We start from the raw sequence: 18,942 nt of genomic DNA, 5'->3' as shown, positions 1-18,942 counted from the left end.
TTGTCCCGTGCAATTTTTTTTCCACGCGTCCAAGCTTCCTAAACTCTTTGGACTCCATTAGCACATCTACAAAAAGGAGCAAGCCCTCTCAAGGCAAATGGAGCGCATTGCGAATGGAGTTACCTTGGGCTGGGGCCTGAAGATTCCTTCCCAAGCATAAGGCGGGGCTGGGCTACTTGCTCACACTGCCCCAGTAGCCGGCTGGGGGGAGAGCTCAAAAGAAGACCATAAGGCTCCTCCATCCCAGTCGACAATCTGCTGGGTCCCTGGCCTCAGTGTCCTCAATTTTGCTGGCCCTCTTGAGTGCTAAGACTCTTAGACAAAGTCATTCATTCCACCGTAAACATTTACTGAGCACCTACTGTCAGCCAGCCACCGTGCTAACCACCATTCGGGTCTCAACTTTGACATCTGCAAAAGGAGGGATTGTGCTTCTCAAAAGCAAAGCTGCCGGCATCTGGAGAGGAACAATTCTTCCTCGGCCGGGTCTGTTCCCAGCACCACGGGACGCTTGGTATCCCCGCCCCGCCGCCCTCCAAACGCCAGAGACACTCCCCCGGCGCTGGGACAACCCAAAGACTACTAGACATTTGGAAAAGGCCCCTAGGGGGCAATATCGACCCCCGATTAAGACCCGACGGCCCACCCTCTCCGATTCCAAGAGCCCAGGAGGAGGGAGGCCCAATCCTCTGCTCCGGCACCGGCAGAATGAAGGATCCGGACCCGGAGCCGGGAGAACAGGGCCTTCTGCAGGCCCCAGGATGAGCCGGTCAACACCCTGGGCCTCACGGTTCTGACTTCTGGGTACTCAGCGGGTCACAGCCCTTTGCTGTTACTCCCCCACCCAACCAAGATCCAACCCGGGGTTTCCGTACGGCCCTACGGAGACAGGAACGGAACGCGAAGGGTTAAAGCTGGCGCCCACTCAGAAGCCCCCCCACCGGCTTCCCTCCGAGGTCACGTGAGAGCGTGGGCGGGACCAAGCGAGGACTGGCCAATAGGCTGTGCCGTCGGTGGGCGTGATGGCCAATAGGAGCATGATGCGGGGCTCCCGGGACTAAGGAAGAAACGGCTGCCGGGAGGGGGCTCCTAAGACCATGGGGCTTCTGACCATTCTGAAGAAGATGAAGCAGAAAGAGCGGGAGCTGCGACTGCTCATGCTGTATCCTCCCGGACGCGGGAGCTGCGAGGGTACCGAGGGCCCCCACCCACGACGGGCAGGCGCCCCCTATCGGGCGCGGGGTGCACGGCCGGGTGGCCGGCGCCAACTGCCCGGTGTGCGTCACGCACGTGGGCCCTACCAATCGCTTCCAGCGGGGGCCGGGAGAAGGCCGTACCACCTGCACGGGCGGAGGGGGGTGCCCCATTCCACAGGCCAGAGGTGTGGGCCTAAAAGCGGAGCGGCGGGACCCGGTGTCGCAGATGCTGGGGAACCTGGGGCCGGGAGGTGACTCGGACGCCGCCATCTGGCGGTCTGGCCCGAGCTCGGGGCCGCTGTCCTCCCCGGCTCCGACCTCCTCCCCCCTGTCCGAGGGTGTCAGGCCCCGGCCCTGCCCTCGAGTTCAGAGTCCCGGGGGCTCGGGCCCCGCCTTCAGGTCCCAGGGGAGGTGCGCGCGGGCCCAGCTGCCTGTCCCCTCGGTGGCCCTTGGTCGCGGGCCTTGCAGGCCGTGGGGCCCCGCTACCTGCCGAGAGGCGTTAGCAGGCGCTGACTTCGTTCCCCCTCCTCGGTGCCAGGCCCCCTACGGAGCCTGCGATCCGCGAACTGGGCCGGTCCCTCCCCGGAGCTCCCGGAGCAGGCGAAAGCAGACGTTTATGTGCGCTGATAGCTTAAAAAAAAAAGAATGCTCACGCCGTGTTTTTTTTTTGAGGGAGGGAAAAGCCCGAGAAGGGCACAGAGAATTTACTCAGGTATTAATGGAGCACCTATTCTGTGCTAGGTGCTGTCCTGGTTGCTGGGGTAAAACAGCCCAACGGGAACTTCTGCCCTCCTGGGGGTTATGTCATTCCTGGCAAAAGATGATAAAACAAAGAAGTGAAATCTAGTATGCATGGAGAAGAAAGCAGTTTAAAATCAGGTGGCCAAGAAAGGCTACATGGGGAGAGTGGGGGTTGAGTAAAGAAAGTTGTGACCCGGAGGGTATCTGGAGAAGCTGCACAGGCCTTGGAGGTGGAGCTCAGCTGGTGTGTTCCAGAGGATGCCAGGGAGGGCAGTGTGGCTGAAAAGTGAACAAGGTGGAAGGTCCTAGAAGATTAGGTCAAGGAGGTGAAGGGGTGGGCTGGGAGAACTACCCCATGGAGTGCCTTTGGGTTCTTGGCTTCTGCTGTAAGTGTTGAAGGGAACCACGGCAGGGTTTTGTGCAGGAAGGTATGATCTGACTTTGGCCTTGAAAGGATTGTTCTCAGTTTCTACTTTGATGATAATGGGATGCAAGGACAGTAGCAGGAAATCCAGTTAGGGGGCATTTAAAGATAATGCAGGCAAGGTTAGATGGCAGCTGGGACCGGGATGGAAGCAGTGAGGTGATGGAAGTGGAGAGGCATTTTGACAGGAGGGCCAGCAGGAATTGCCGCTGGGTTGGATGTGGGTGTGAAAGAGAACAAAGTCAAGCCTGACTCACATTTCTGGCCTGAGCAATTAGAAGAATGAGGAGCCACTTGCTGAGATAGAGAAACCCTGGAGTGGGGAAGGAAGGATTGGGCTGAAAGCTCAGCTTTGGCCCTGTGAGTACCTCTGTGCCATCCTAGCAATGTCAGGAGGCAGCTGTCTTTATGGACCAGTGTCCAGGGGAGTGGGTGGGCCTGAGGTATAGATTGGGGAGTCATCAGCATAAAGATGGTATTTGAAGTCATGATCCTGGATGAGCTGACCCAGGGAGGAAGGACAGACCGAGAAGAAGACTGAAGTGCACTTGCATCCAGAGGCCAGGGAGGTGAGAACCAGGTGAAGGCAAGCGCCTGAGCAAGGGCAGGACAGGACAGAGTCTGGAGGAGGGAGGGGGCCACTCCGAGGGGCACACGAGAACTGACCAGCCATTGGAAAGCAGTGTGGACATCACTGGGTCTGGCCATGGCAAGAGCAGTTTGGGGAACTGTGGGAGCAAAAGCCCAATGGGAGTAGGTTCTGGAAAGAGCAAGAGGACAGAAGTTGGAGACTGGGTGAACATTGACTCCTGTTTTTTTTTTTCTTCCAGGAGATCCACTGGAAAGAGAAGGGAGTAAAAGAATAGCTAGAGGGAAGAGGAATCAAGACAGGGTTTTGTTGGCCTTTTCTGTGATGAGAGAAACAGTGACTTTGTCAGCTGGTGGGAAGGATCCAGGGTAGAAGCAAGCATGGATGCTGGGGGGAAGGGTGGATAATCAAAGGGTTAAGGCTGGGCTCCAGGAGAGATCCTCTTATCACCCCAAAGTTTTTGGACTGGAGTCACTTGCCCAGGCAGCTGAGCCCAGGGCCTGCCCACTTCCACCCGCTCCAACAAGTCTCCTTCTTGTTGGAAGGAGAGACTAGGGTGCTTCTCCCACTGGCAAGCTAACCCATTCATTTGCACCTACTCGGCAGCAAAAGGGTCAGGAAATTTCATAAATAGGCCAACGGGGCTGCTCCCTGGTATTTGCTTATTTGCTGTTATAGCTCCTTGTGCCTAGAATGCCCTAACCCCAGTCCCAGGCCTCTGTGCAGGGTGCTTTCTCAGGACAGGCTTCTCTGGCACCTGAGCTAAAGGAGCCTCTTGCAGTGACTTACTTGGAAATCCTCTTCACTGTATTTATAATGCTCTCCAGTGGCTCACTGAACCTTATGTTCTCATTTGTTTGCACTTTATTGACCAGTCTTCCCACTGCAGTATTTAAGCTGCCCAAGGGCAGGGACTTTGTCCTTCTCTCTGGGGTCTCCCCAGCACCCAGGAGAGGGCCTGGCAACTAGTAGGTACTCAGTAACTAGGTATGGAATGAATGAAGGCACTTTGGGTCAGGCGGAGATGATAAAATACGTTTATCTTGATCCTTTCACGTTCATCCTGGGTGTGCTCAAGTAATTTTGATAATGTGGGGGGACGTGTTTAGTCCCCTAAGAGGGCCACGGAGAGGGGGCCACCAGCCTACAGAGTGCAAGCACGCCTCCTTAACCCGACACTTCACAGCGGCTTGGACAATGCTGGCAAAACCACCATCCTCAAGAAGTTCAACGGGGAAGACATTGACACCATCTCCCCAACCCTGGGCTTCAACATCAAGACCCTGGAGCACCGAGGGTGAGCACAGGCCTGGTGGGTGGCAGCCCAGAGCTGGGCTGGGAGGGCAGGAAGGGGGCCAGCCTGATCCTCCAGCTCCCCTTTCCCCTGCCCAGATTCAAGCTGAACATTTGGGACGTGGGTGGCCAGAAGTCCTTGCGGTCATACTGGAGGAACTACTTCGAGAGCACCGATGGCCTCATCTGGGTGGTGGACAGCGCCGACCGCCAGCGCATGCAGGACTGCCAGCGTGAGCTCCAGAGCCTGCTGGTGGAGGAGGTGGGCTTCCCCCAGCGTCCGTGTCCCCAGGCTCTGTGCATGGATAGCTTCCTGGAGGAGCCCATGACCCCAGAGGGACACTTAGGGGCGAGGTCCATTCTTTCCCTGATCCCTCACCATTTGCCCAGCTCCTTGGAAGGTGGGGGACACGCTGTGGCCTGAGACCCATGTTCCCAGCCTAAGCTTCAGGTTCTGTACCTGGAACCGAAGATGACAACATCCCCGTTGTTGGGTTTTAGGAACCTGACACGAGGCCTAGGTGTGAAGCTTTGGGGGAGGCAGGGGCTTGGTCCAGGGGTTGGACTTCGCTGGGTTACCTTGGCCAAGACACTTGACCTCTCTGAGCCTTAGCTTTCTCATCTCTAAAATAGGATTGTAATTGGGGCGATCTTATAATTTATCATCTAGGCCAGGAGCCCCACACATACCCCATTTTTAAAAAATAAACTCTTAGGTTTACAGAAAAATTGCAAAGGTAGTACAGAGAGTTCCTGTGTAACCTTGCCCCAGCTTCCCCCAGTGTTGGCACCTTACCATGGCATATTGGTCAAAACTGAGAAACTAGCATCAGTATAAATAACCATTAGCTAAACACAGACCTTATTCAAACTTCACCAGTTTTTCCATTCATGTCCTTTTTCTGCTCTAGGGTTCAATCCAGGGTGCCTCATAACATTTAGTTGCAAACCAGGAAAACCCCTTTTGACAGTGAAAGAAGGACTTGTTAATTATGCCAGGCTCAAGGTATAAATGGGACAGCCCTGGGCACATGGGGACCGCTGGTCATCCAGTGCAGGAGCAGTAGGTCAGATGACAGGAGGCCTGTGGCCTGCTCAGCTTGGGCCTGGCACGGGGAGGCCCTTGAGAAGGGTTAGGTCTACTCACCCTCTGTAAGGAAGCCCCTGTCACAGATGTACATGGAAATAGCTAGACTCAGGCAGAGAGTGAAGCCCATCGTGGGGGATCCAGTTAAAGGGCTACAGGAACCCAGGAGAGGGAACAGTTGCTTCCAGCAGACTCCCCCCAGAACCCTGGGCTGGTCTCGTTCTCTGTGCATGTCAGCTGACCAGGTCTGAGCAGCACAGAGCCACCAAGGGCTCAGGGGCTCCTCTTGTCTCACACCCCCTCCCTGTTTATGAAAGAGGAAACTGAGGCACGAAGGAGTAAGGTACCCACTGGGCGGTGGGTGGGCCTCCGTGGTGTGTACACACTGGCTCCCCACCCTGGCCCCCTCCCACTGCCATGGCGAGATCTATCCAGGTTGACCTCTGACCCCGGATGCTTAGGGTTATTAGAAGGGTGGCCAGGCTGCCTGGGGGCGGCTGGGATGCCCTCTGACACCCCACCCACACCCCTCCCTTCTCTCCACCAGCGTCTGGCCGGAGCAACCCTCCTCATCTTTGCCAACAAGCAGGACCTGCCTGGAGCATTGTCCTCTAATGCCATTCGTGAGGTAGGTCCACCAAGGAGGAGGCCCTAGGAGGAAAAGGAACACATGTTTCTTTATTAATTTATTAGCCCCTGCTGTGTGGCAGGACCTGTGTGGGAGATGTAGTGACTTATCAATCTCTGATAAGTCCTTTACCCTGTATTCTGATTTACCTTACTCCTACTTTATATCTCTAGTTGAAGTCTGATCACTTCTTCAACTTTTTAAACAGTGTCTGCATCTTTTTTTTTTTTTAAGAAAACAAACCATACACTTAGAACCACCAAAAAAATGGGTTAGAGCCACATCTTAACTGTCACTCTAGAGCTCAGACTCCAGAATGGGAAAAAGCAGGGTCAGAATCTTGGTTCTGCCACTTACTGGCTGTGTGGCCTTAGGCGGTTGCTTAACCTCTCTGAGCCTTGGTTTTTGCCACTATAAAATCACTAACCAGCTGTGTGAACGGGTGGGAGGACATTTGTAGGGCCCCTGGCACAGAGTAGACGTGGCTCCTCGTAGCCAGCAGTCCTGTGCTCTTCCTCAGGGGCAGTGCTGGCCTTGTTGTCTGCAGCAAGCCCAGGGGTCACAGAGGTCAGGGAAGAGTTCCCAGAGCGGGGGACACGAGGAGCACTTTGGTCACTGGGTCCCTCCCTGCTCTCCCCCTTCCCAGGCCCTGGAGCTGGACTCCATCCGCAGCCACCACTGGTGCATCCAGGGCTGCAGTGCCTTCACTGGGGAGAACCTGCTGCCTGGCATCGACTGGCTCCTGGACGACATTTCCAGCCGCATCTTCACAGCCGACTGAGCGGCACGGATGCCCCCTCCTCGCCGTCCAGGCCCCCAGTCCTCGCCAGGGCCCACCCATGGAAGGGACGAGAGTCAGCCCACCAACTAACATCCCTCGCCCCCCTCTGTAACCTGCTGCTGCTGCTGCTGTCTGCTGCTGCTCCTTGGGGCCTGCCAGTGCCCACGGTGAGGGCTGCCGCCCTGGCTCCCTGCCCGGCCTGCCTGCAGCTGCCTTGCTGGGGAACCTAGGCTGGGGCCGGGAGGGGGCTGCCTGGGCTGCTGCCCAGGCCCTTTTGTGGACCTCACCCTTTGCTCAGCTGTAAGAATAAACCACTCCTGGCCCCCAGCTCTTGGTGGAGTTATCTGTTGATTCAGCAGCTTCTTAGAGACCATCTGGGAACCCACTGTCCAGGTAATGGGGGGCAGAAGGGAACAGATAATTGCAGAGGCTCCACTGCTGTGTCACAGGGATGTACGAAGAGCTAGAAGAGCACAGGGTAGGGCTGCAACTAATTCCATTTGGGAGAATCCAGGCAGGCTTCCCGAGGAGGTGACTTAAAAGCTGGACATGAAAGATGAATAGAAGTTTTCTGGGTAGAGGGAGGGGAAGACAGTCCACAGGGCAACATGTACCCTCGTGAGACATGAATTAGAAAGGAACTGGCCCCACACCTGTATCCACAGCTTGCTGAAAGGAACATGCCTCCACACCCAGGGAGCCCAATGCAGTGGACAGCCTGCACAGCTGTCTGGGGATAACACAACAGAGTGGAAGAGCAGGGACTCTTGGGAAATGCGGAAGGGTATGGCCCAGGAGAGGGAGGGGTGGCATAGGAGACAGGGCTGGCTAAGTAGGGGAAGGGGCCTTCCCTGAAGATTTCAGGGCACTCTGTGAAGCAGGGCCAGGCTGGGGAAGGAGGGGTACCAGGGCCACTCCAGGCCCCCATCTGGGTGGCAGGACTGATGGGTGGTTTCACCCAGCACTGCTGCTGTGGTCCTAACAGTGGGGCTTGCTGTGCAGGGCTCAGTTCTAAGCACTCTCCACTTACCAGGACATTACGAACAGCCCTCAGCAGTACAGATCCTGATCTCCCCTGGGAAGCTGAGTCTCCAGGAAGTTAAATACCTAGTTAAAAGCCACCTATCTAGGAAGTGGGGGAGCTGGGATTTGAACTCAACATACGTGGCCAGTATGCCCTGCTCCTGTGATAAGCTCAGGCCTAACCTTTTCCAGTTTTTGTCTCTGCAGAGAAATTCAAATGTCTGGAAGAAGGGGCCTGCCCACCTTGTGGTGAGGATCCCCTGACCAGTAATCCCAGCTGTATCCAATTGGGGGAAGGGTCCTTTTCCCCAAAGGAAGGTTGGGTGCTCTCACTTAAGGAGGGGAAGAAACACTTGGCAGCAGAGCCCTAAACATCCACTTCCAGGAGGTGGGAGCAGAGGAGGCTGGAAGGGGGACCTCAGGAGGGGATGAACGTCAGGCTGTAAGCCCCTGGAAATTTCAGAGCAGAAACCTCAACCCGGGTTCATTTCCCTTCCCCAGCTGGGCTGCCTTGAAGAGCAGATGACCGTGCGAGAGGGGCTTTAGAAGGCAACCCCTCCAACCCGGTGAGAATGTAGAATATGTTAACCACAGAGCAATTTCCTCAAAAGTTCCTCTGTGAGAACCATGGGAAAACTGACCTTTGGACAATGGCCTGTACCCCTTTTTGCATTAGTCACGCAAGCCCAGCTTGCAGAAAATCTACATTGCATGCATGCAGCTAGACACTGCTGGATATTGACCATCAGTTGGCATGCGTTCAGCCGCAAATGGCAACACTAAATGCAGATGGTTCAACAGGAGGAAAATGTATCATCTCATGAAATGAAATGACCTGAGTCAAAGTAGCTCCGGGGTTGGTTAAGTCAGCAGCTCTGTGACATCCTCAAGGACCTGGGTTCTTTCCATCCTGCTCCCCTGCCATCCCCAGCATTGCTGGTTTGTCTTCAGGGACCCCTCCTTGGCCCCCAGCTCCAGGTCCTTACCTGGCAAGGGCTGATGATGGCGGTGAGTCCTTCTGCACCTCTGCCCACCCTACACCTCACCAGCCAGACTGTGCATCAAGCCCATCCTGAGCCTACGGGCACCAAGAGGAACCCCAGCCCCAGGTAGGTTTAGATCCTTCAGGGGGGCAGGGACCTGTGCAAAACCCAGGTGCTATTAGGGTGGAAGAGGGGGAATGGATGTTGAGTGAACAAGCAAGAGTGACATTGGGACACAGACAAGCTGTCCTTCAGCGCCCTGTGCCCTCTGTGCCACATGTGCTGCGTGAACCCACCCAGGCTCTGGGACCAAATCCCAGATCTGCCAGCCACAGGTTGATGCTGAGCAAGTTACCCAACCGACCCGTGCCTCAGTTTCCCCATCTGGGGAAAGACAAAGGCACCTACCTCCCAGGGCTGGTAGGAGGACCAAATGGGTTGGCATGTGGTATGTCCTAAGCACTTTGTAAGCGTCAGATGTAATTATGGTTCTATGAACCAGCAGGAGCACAAGAAGATTCAAACAGTGGAGACACAATCATCCTGGATTACGGTGAGTCACCTCAAGCAACATCCTTGATTTTTTTAAAAACATGTTTTATTGTGAAAGAAACATATTTACAAAGAAAAGAAAGAAAAGGCAATAATTTTCAGAGTTCATTTTCAACAAGTAGTTAGAGAACAGATTTCAGAGTTTGTCATGGGCTACCACTCCACTATTTCAGATTTTTCCTTCTAGCTGCTCCAAAACACTGGAGGTGGGAAGGTATATTAATATAGTGACTCAGTAGTCATATTTGTTTGTTAAATCCCATTTTCTCTGCTATACCTCCTCCTTCTCTTTTTTTTTTAATTTTTTTTATTTTTTATTTTTTATTTTTTTATTAACGGAAAGAAAGAAAAAAAAAGAAATTAACACAACATTTAGAAATCATACCATTCTACATATGCACTCAGTAATTCTTAACATCATCACATAGATGCATGATCATTGTTTCTTAGTACATTTGCATCGGTTTAGAGGAACTAGCAACACAACAGAAAAAGATATAAAATGTTAATATAAAGAAAAGAAATAAAAGTAGTAATAATAGTAAAAAACAACAACAACAAACAAACCAACAAGCAAACAAAAACAAAAAAAAAACCTATAGCTCAGATGCAGCTTCATTCAGTATTTTAACATAATTACTTTACAATTAGGTATTATTGTGCTGTCCATTTTTGAGTTTTTGTATCTAGTCCTGTTGCACAGTCTGTATCCCTTCAGCTTCAATTACCCATTGTCTTACCCTGTTTCTAACTCCTGCTGAACTCAGTTACCAATGACATATTTCAAGTTTATTCTCGAATGTCCGTTCACATCAGTGGGACCATACAGTATTTGTCCTTTAGTTTTTGGCTGGATTCACTCAGCATAATATTCTCTAGGTCCATCCATATTATTACATGGTTCATAAGTTTATCTTGTCTTAAAGCTGCATAATATTCCATCGTATGTATATACCACAGTTTGTTTAGCCACTCTTCTGTTGATGGAGATTTTGGCTGTTTCCATCTCTTTGCAATTGTAAGTAACGCTGCTATAAACATTGGTGTGCAAATGTCCGTTTGTGTCTTTGCCCTTAAGTCCTTTGAGTAGATACCTAGCAATGGTATTGCTGGGTCGTATGGCAATTCTATATTCAGCTTTTTGAGGAACCGCCAAACTGCCTTCCACAGTGGTTGCACCCTTTGACATTCCCACCAACAGTGGATAAGTGTGCCTCTTTCTCCGCATCCTCTCCAGCACTTGTCATTTTCTGTTTTGTTGATAATGGCCATTCTGGTGGGTGTGAGATGATATCTCATTGTGGTTTTGATTTGCATTTCTCTAATGGCCAGGGACATTGAGCATCTCTTCATGTGCCTCTTGGCCATCCGTATTTCTTCTTCTGGTAGGTGTCTGTTTAAGTCTTTTTCCCATTTTGTAATTGGGTTGGCTGTCTTTTTGTTGTTGAGTTGAACAATCTCTTTATAAATTCTGGATACTAGACCTTTATCTGATATGTCGTTTCCAAATATTGTCTCCCATTGTGTAGGCTGTCTTTCTACTTTCTTGATGAAGTTCTTTGATGCACAAAAGTGTTTAATTTTGAGGAGCTCCCATTTATTTATTTCCTTCTTCAGTGTTCTTGCTTTAGGTTTAAGGTCCATAAAACCACCTCCAGTTGTAAGATCCATAAGATATCTCCCAACATTTTCCTCTAACTGTTTTATGGTCTTAGACCTAATGTTTAGATCTTTGATCCATTTTGAGTTAACTTTTGTATAGGGTGTGAGAGATGGGTCTTCTTTCATTCTTTTGCATATGGATATCCAGTTCTCTAGGCACCATTTATTGAAGAGACTGTTCTGTCCCAGGTGAGCTGGCTTGACTGCCTTATCAAAGATCAAATGTCCATAGATGAGAGGGTCTATATCTGAGCACTCTATTCGATTCCATTGGTCGATATATCTATCTTTATGCCAATACCATGCTGTTTTGACCACTGTGGCTTCATAATATGCCTTAAAGTCAGGCAGCACGAGACCTCCAGCTTCTTTTTTTTTCCTCAAGATGTTTTTAGCAATTCGGGGCACCCTGCCCTTCCAGATAAATTTGCTTATTGGTTTTTCTATTTCTGAAAAATAAGTTGTTGGGATTTTGATTGGTATTGCATTGAATCTGTGAATCAATTTAGGTAGGATTGACATCTTGACTATATTTAGTCTTCCAATCCATGAACACGGTATGCCCTTCCATCAATTTAGGTCTTCTGTGATTTCTTTTAACAGTTTTTTGTAGTTTTCTTTATATAGGTTTTTTGTCTCTTTGGTTAAATTTATTCCTAGGTATTTTATTCTTTTAGTTGCGATTGTAAATGGGATTCGTTTCTTGATTTCCGCCTCAGCTTGTTCATTACTAGTGTATAGAAAAGCTACAGATTTTTGAATGTTGATCTTGTAGCCTGCTACTTTGCTGTACTCATTTATTAGCTCTAGTAATTTTGTTGTGGATTTTTCTGGGTTTTCTACATATAGTATCATATCGTCTGCAAACAATGATAGTTTTACTTCTTCCTTTCCTATTTTGATGCCTTGTATTTCTTTTTCTTGCCTAATTGCTCTGGCTAGAACTTCCAACACAATGTTGAATAATAGTGGTGATAGTGGACATCCTTGTCTTGTTCCTGATCTTAGGGGGAAAGTTTTCAATTTTTCCCCATTGAGGATGATATTAGCTGTGGGTTTTTCATATATTCCCTCTATCATTTTAAGGAAGTTCCCTTGTATTCCTATCTTTTGAAGTGTTTTCAGCAGGAAAGGATGTTGAATCTTGTCAAATGCCTTCTCTGCATCAATTGAGATGATCATGTGATTTTTCTGCTTTGATTTGTTGATATGGTGTATTACATTAATTGATTTTCTTATGTTGAACCATCCTTGCATACCTGGGATGAATCCTACTTGGTCATGATGTATAATTCTTTTAATGTGTTGTTGGATACGATTTGCTAGAATTTTATTGAGAATTTTTGCATCTGTATTCATTAGAGAGATTGGTCTGTAGTTTTCTTTTTTTGTAATATCTTTGCCTGGTTTTGGTATGAGGGTGATGCTGGCTTCATAGAATGAATTAGGTAGTTTTCCCTCCACTTCGATTATGTTGAACAGTTTGAGGAGAGTAGGTACTAATTCTTTCTGGAATGTTTGATAGAATTCACATGTGAAGCCGTCTGGTCCTGGACTTTTCTTTTTAGGGAGCTTTTGAATAACTAATTCAATCTCTTTACTTGTGATTGGTTTGTTGAGGTCGTCTATTTCTTCTTGAGTCAAAGTTGGTTGTTCATGTCTTTCCAGGAACCTGTCCATTTCATCTAAATTGTTGTATTTATTAGCGTAAAGTTGTTCATAGTATCCTGTTATTACCTCCTTTATTTCTGTGAGGTCAGTAGTTATGTCTCCTCTTTCATTTCTAATCTTACTTATTTGCGTCCTCTCTCTTCTTCTTTTTGTCAATCTTGCTAAGGGCCCATCAATCTTGTTGATTTTCTCATAGAACCAACTTCTGGTCTTATTGATTTTCTCTATATTGTTTTCATGTTTTCAATTTCATTTATTTCTGCTCTAATCTTTGTTATTTCTTTCCTTTTGCTTGCTTTGGGATTAGTTTGCTGTTCTTTCTCCGGTTCTTCCAAGTGGACAGTTAATTCCTGCATTTTTGCCTTTTCTTCTTTTCTGATAAAGGCATTTAGGGCAATAAATTTCCCTCTTAGCACTGCCTTTGCTGCGTCCCATAAGTTTTGATATGTTGTGTCTTCATTTTCATTTGCCTCTAGGTATTTACTAATTTCTCTTGCAATTTCTTCTTTGACCCACTTGTTGTTTAAGAGTGTGTTGTTGAGCCTCCATGTATTTATGAATTTTCTGGCACTCCGCCTATTATTGATTTCCAACTTCATTCCTTTATGATCCGAGAAAGTGTTGTGTATGATTTCAATATTTTTAAATTTGTTAAGACTTGCTTTGTGACCCAGCATATGGTCTATCTTTGAGAATGATCCATGAGCACTTGAAAAAAAGGTGTATCCTGCTGTTGTGGGATGTAATGTCCTATAAATGTCTGTTAAGTCAAGCTCATTTATAGTAATATTCAGGTTCTCTATTTCTTTATTGATCCTCTGTGTAGATGTTCTGTCCATTGATGTGAGTGGTGAATTGAAGTCTCCAACTATTATGGTATGTGTGTCTATTTCCCTTTTCAGTGTTTGCAGTGTATTCCTCACGTATTTTGGGGCATTCTGGTTCGGTGCGTAAATATTTATGATTGTTATGTCTTCTTGCTTAATTGTTCCTTTTAATAGTATATAGTGTCCTTCTTTGTCTCTTTTAACTGTTTTACATTTGAAGTCTAACTTGTTGGATATTAGTATAGCCACTCCTGCTCTTTTCTGGTTGTTATTTGCATGAAATATCTTTTCCCAACCTTTCACTTTCAACCTATATTTATCTTTGGGTCTAAGATGTGTTTCCTGTAGACAGCATATAGAAGGATCCTGTTTTTTAATCCATTCTGCCAGTCTATGTCTTTTAATTGGGGAATTCAGCCCATTGACATTTAGAGTTATTACTGTTTGGATAATATTTTCCTCTACCATTTTGCCTTTTGTATTATATATATCATATCTGACTTTCCTTCTTTCTACACTTTTCTCCATGTCTCTCTCTTCTGTCTTTTCGGTTCTGACTCTAGTGCTTCCTTTAGTATTTCTTGCAGAGCTGGTCTCTTGGTCACAAATTCTCTTAGTGACTTTTTGTCTGAGAATGTTTTAATTTCTCCCTCATTTTTGAAGGACAATTTTGCTGGATATAGGAGTCTTGGCTGGCAGTTTTTCTCTTTTAGTAATTTAAATATATCATCCCACTGTCTTCTAGCTTCCATGGTTTCTGCTGAGAAATCTACACATAGTCTTATTGGGTTTCCCTTGTATGTGACGGATTGTTTTTCCCTCGCTGCTTTCAAGATCCTCTCTTTCTCTTTGACCTCTGACATTCTAACTAGTAAGTGCCTTGGGGAACGCCTATTTGTGTCTAATCTCTTTGGGGTGCGCTGCACTTCTTGGATCTGTAATTTTAGGTCTTTCATAAGAGTTGGGAAATTTTCAGTGATAATTTCTTCTATTAGTTTTTCTCCTCCTTTTCCCTTCTCTTCTCCTTCTGGGATACCCACTACACGTATATTTGTATGGTTCACATTGTCCTTGAGTTCCCTGATACCTTGTTCAAATTTTTCCATTCTTTTCCGGATAGTTTCTGTTTCTTTTTGGAATTCAGATGTTTCATCCTCCAAATCACTAATTCTATCTTCTGTTTCTTTAAATCTGTCGTTGTAGGTATCCATTGTTTTTTCCATCTTTTCTACTTTATCTTTCACTTCCATAAGTTCTGTGATTTGTTTTTTCAGTTTTTCTATTTCTTCTTTATGTTCAGCCCATGTCTTCTTCATGTCCTCCCTCAATTTATCGATTTCGTTTTTGAAGAGGTTTTCCATTTCTGTTCGTATATTCAGCATTAGTTGTTTCAGCTCCTGTATCTCATTTGGACTATTGGTTTGTTCCTTTGGGCCATATGTTCAATTTTCTGAGCGTGATCCGTTATCTTCTGCTGGTGTCTGGGCATTTAGTCAGATTTCCCTGGGTGTTCGACCCCACAGGTTGAAAGATTTTTCTGTGCAATCTCTGGGTTCTGTTTTTTTATCCTTCCCAGTAGGTGGCGCTCGTGGCACACGTTTGTCTACGGGTTCCACCAGTTAAAGTTGCTGTGGGTCCTTTAACTCTGGAAAATTCTCGCCGTAGGGGAGGTTCGGCAGCCGAAGCGTCTTGGAAGAATGCCAGCCGGCCTGGGGTTCCGAATGCGGGGAGGGTCGCCGGCCGCCGCAGCACGGGAGAGCATCTGGCCGAATTAGCTAGTCGGCCCGGGGCACCAAGCGTGGCGGGAGGGCGCCAGCTGTCGCAGCCCGGGAGAGTGCATTATTCCCAGCCGACGGGGGAGTCACGTTTTTGGAAGGGATCCCCCGGTCACTGTTCTCCGAAGTCTGGGGATTTCCGACCCAACTATCTCAGTTGTTCCGGGGGGCCTCGTGTGGTGGGGGCACCAGCCGCCGCGGCCTAAGGGGACCGCCTGTCCAATTCTACCAGCTGGCCTGGGAAGGTGGAAGGGAGGGACTCCGGTCGCTTGCCGTCCCACCCAGGAAAGCCCGTGCCCCTTGGTGATCTCACCGGAGCTGGTTCTCCCAGATAGTCAGCCGTTCCAGGATGGGGTACGCCGTCCCTTTGATCTCCCTCGTGGCTCCGGGAGCTGCTCTGTATTGTCTCCACTCCCCCAGTAGCTGTTCTCAATTATGTAAGGCCAGAAATTGCTGCAATAAATATTTCAACTCCATGGACAATTTTGCAGTGTGGTCAAAAGATGAAAGCAATTCAATAGTTCAGCAACCCATCCAGTACAATGACAGTTGTTTTGAAAGGAAAAAGAATCTCGTTGAGAAAAATGTGATGGAGCAATACTCCTTTCTAGGCTTGAGACCTTTGCCCACGCTTTTCCGTGTTCCCCAGGCTGCAAACCTCTGTTAACCCCTGTGGATAAAAAAGCAGAGACTCCTCCTTCTCTTTTGATCCTTCTGCCACTCTACAAAGATCTTCAGGCAATGCCTGTTCAGACTTTTTTTCTGCTGAGAAGGGGTGTCGACACTAAAGGATTGGGGACGTAATTAGTTGATAATCTTAGAGACGCTGGTCCCTCTGGGTTTCAGGATTTATCTGGCTGAGGAACCCTCTGGGAATTATAGTTCCCAGGAAAGCAAACTTAGTTCATGAAACTTTTATACAGTGAGTGGAAAAGTATTTGCAAAGTCCCCTTTGGGGAATGGTGAGAACAGGGAGAAATTCAACTTCCCCAAGTTGAATTCTTGATATTCTCACAAGCAGTGTGGACAACCAAAGCTATAGGCTGAGCCCCCAGTCTTGGGGTTCGTTCATATGAAACTTAACCCCACAAAGGATAGGTCAAGTCTACTTAAAATTTAGGCCTAAGAGTCACCCCCAAGAGAGTCTCTTTTGTTGCTCAGATGTGGCCTCTCTCTCCAGCCAACACAACAAGCAAACTCACCACCCTCCCCCTGTCTACGTGGGACAGGACTCCCAGGGGTGTGGATCTTCCTGGCAATGTGGGACAGAAATCCTGGAATGAACTGAGACTCAGCATCAAGGGATTGAGAAAAACCCTAGAATGAGCTGAGATTCAGCATCAAGGGGATTGAGAAAACCTTCTCCACCAAAAGGGGGAAGAGTGAAATGAGACAAAGTGTCAATGGCTGAGAGATTCCAGAGTCAAGAGGTTGTCCTGGAGGTTATTCTTAACACATTAAGTAGATATCACCTTGTTATCCAAGATGTAATGGAGAGGCTGGAGGGAACTGCCTGAAAATGTAGAGCTGTGTTCCAGTAGCCATGTTTCTTGAAGATGATTGAATAATGATATAGCTTTCACAATGTGACTGTGTGATTGTGAAAACCTTGTGTCTGATGCTCCTTTTATCTACCTTGTCAACAGACGAGTAGAACATACAGAATAAAAATAAATAATAGGGGGAACAAATGTTAAAATAAATTTAGTTTGAAATGCTAGTGATCAATGAAAGGGAGGGGTAAGGGGTATGGTATATATAATTTTTTTTCTGTTTTCGTTTTATTTCTTTTTCTGAATAGATGCAAATGTGCCAAGAAATGATCATGATGATAAATATGCAACTATGTGATGATATTGTGAATTACTGATTATATATGTAGAACGGAATGATCAAAATAGGAATGTTTGCGTTTGGTGTTTTTTGGTATTTAAAAAAATTAAAAAAAAATTATTAAAAAAAAAGAGAGATTGGACCTAAATGTAAATTCAAACATACAGTGTCTGCTGTATAATAAACAGATCAGAGAAAAAGTGTAACTGCGATGCCCAACAGCACAAATTAAATTAGTTTACAAGTATTCTATTTAATAAAGTAAAAAAGCTGACCAAAGTATAAAATGTTGGATAGTTCTGGCAACAGCAGGACACTTTTTTTTTGCATGGGCAGGCACTGGGAATTGAACTTGGGTCTCTAGCATGGCAGGCGACAACTCTGCCACTGAGCCACCATCACACCACCCAACAGGTCACTTTTTAAAAAAATTAATTTATTAATTAAAAAAATTAAGAACAAACAAAAACATTAAACATTAACATATAATTCTTTTCTACATATATATTCAGTAATTCCAATATCATCACATAGTTGCATATTCATCATTTCTTAGAACATTTGCATCAATTCAGAAAAAGAAATAAAAAGACAACAGAAAAAAAATAAAACAATAACAGAAAAAAAAGATTATACATACCATACCCCTTACCCCTCACTTTCATTTATCACTAGCATTTCAAACTAAATTTATTTTAACATTTGTTCCCCCTATTATTTATTTTTATTCCATGTGTTGTACTTGTTTCTTGACAAGGTAGATAAAAGAGGCATCAGACACAAGGTTTTCACAATCACACAGTCACATTGTGACAGTTACATCATTATTCACTCATCCAGAGAAACATGGCTACTGGAATACAGCTCTACACTTTCAGGTAGTTCCCTCCAGCCTCTCCATTACATCTTGTATAACAAAGTGATATCTACTTAATGTGTAAGAAGAACCTCCAGGACAACCTCTTGACTCTGTTTGGAATCTCTCAGCCATTGACACTTTGTCTTATTTCACTCGTCCCCCTTTTGGTGGAGAAGGTTTTCTCAATCCCTTGATGCTAAATCTCCGCTCATTCTAGGGTTTTTCTCAATCCCTTGATGCTGAGTCTCAGCTCATTCTAGGATTTCTGTCCCACATTGCCAGGAAGGTCCACACCCTTGGGAGTCATGTCCCACGTAGACAGGGGGAGGGTGGTGAGTTTGCTTGTTGTGTTGGCTGGAGAGAGAGGCCACATCTGAGCAACAAAAGAGGCTCTCTTAGGGGTGACTCTTAGGCCTAAATTTTAAGTAGACTTGACCTATCCTTTGTGGGGTTAAGTTTCATATGAACGAACCCCAAGACTGGGGGCTCAGCCTATAGCTTTGGTTGTCCACACTGCTTGTGAGAATATCAAGAATTCAACTTGGGGAAGTTGAATTTCTCCTCGTTCTCACCATTCCCCGAAGGGGGCTTTGCAAATACTTTTCCACTCACTGATCAAATCACTCTGGGATTCATCGGGGCATCACTCTGGACAAACCAACAAAATCTCATGTCCTACCTGAGATTCCAAGTTCTTATGGTGTTCAATCAAACTATCTACATAAGTTATATTAGGAAATGCACTAGTCAAAATATAAATTTTGTAACAAACATTTTTTGCTTTAGTCTCACACATACGGTGACCTTTTAAAATATTAATTACCATCTATTTTCAGTACCCTGCAATAATAACATTCCTTTGTTCTTCCTCTTGCAAAAACATTTTTAAAATATGTGCATTTAGTCAGTATTATTATACACTCTAGGCATTCCTAGATTATACCATTCAATCCAGCTCCAATTACCCAATATCTTACCCTATTTCTATCTCCTGATGGTCTCTGGTACCAACAAAATA

General features: G+C 46.9%; 1 protein-coding gene across 1 annotated transcript; it reads left to right on the top strand.

The window, feature by feature from the left end:
* Positions 1-639: 639 nt before the first annotated feature.
* On the top strand, positions 640-7,066 carry ARL2 (ARF like GTPase 2). Its single transcript, XM_077115785.1, has 5 exons — positions 640-1,162; positions 4,137-4,247; positions 4,343-4,505; positions 5,878-5,958; positions 6,605-7,066. Exons 1-5 carry the CDS (start codon positions 1,098-1,100, stop codon positions 6,737-6,739), a joined length of 555 nt encoding a protein of 184 aa, XP_076971900.1. The 5' UTR covers positions 640-1,097; the 3' UTR covers positions 6,740-7,066.
* The last annotated feature ends 11,876 nt before the right edge of the window (positions 7,067-18,942 follow it).

This window comes from Tamandua tetradactyla, chromosome 9 (genome assembly GCF_023851605.1).
Source record: "Tamandua tetradactyla isolate mTamTet1 chromosome 9, mTamTet1.pri, whole genome shotgun sequence".
NCBI lineage: Eukaryota > Metazoa > Chordata > Mammalia > Pilosa > Myrmecophagidae > Tamandua > Tamandua tetradactyla.
This window is presented reverse-complemented; position numbering and strand designations above follow the sequence as displayed.

What these genes read in the sequence shown, in the direction of transcription:
- ARL2 (XM_077115785.1), top strand. Translation starts at nt 1,098, where the DNA reads ATGGGGCTTCTGACCATTCTGAAGAAGATGAAGCAGAAAGAGCGGGAG. An exon ending in GAGCTGCGACTGCTCATGCT is followed by an intron (nt 1,163 to 4,136) that starts GTATCCTCCCGG and finishes GACACTTCACAG; the next exon opens with CGGCTTGGACAATGCTGGCA. An exon ending in AAGACCCTGGAGCACCGAGG is followed by an intron (nt 4,248 to 4,342) that starts GTGAGCACAGGC and finishes TCCCCTGCCCAG; the next exon opens with ATTCAAGCTGAACATTTGGG.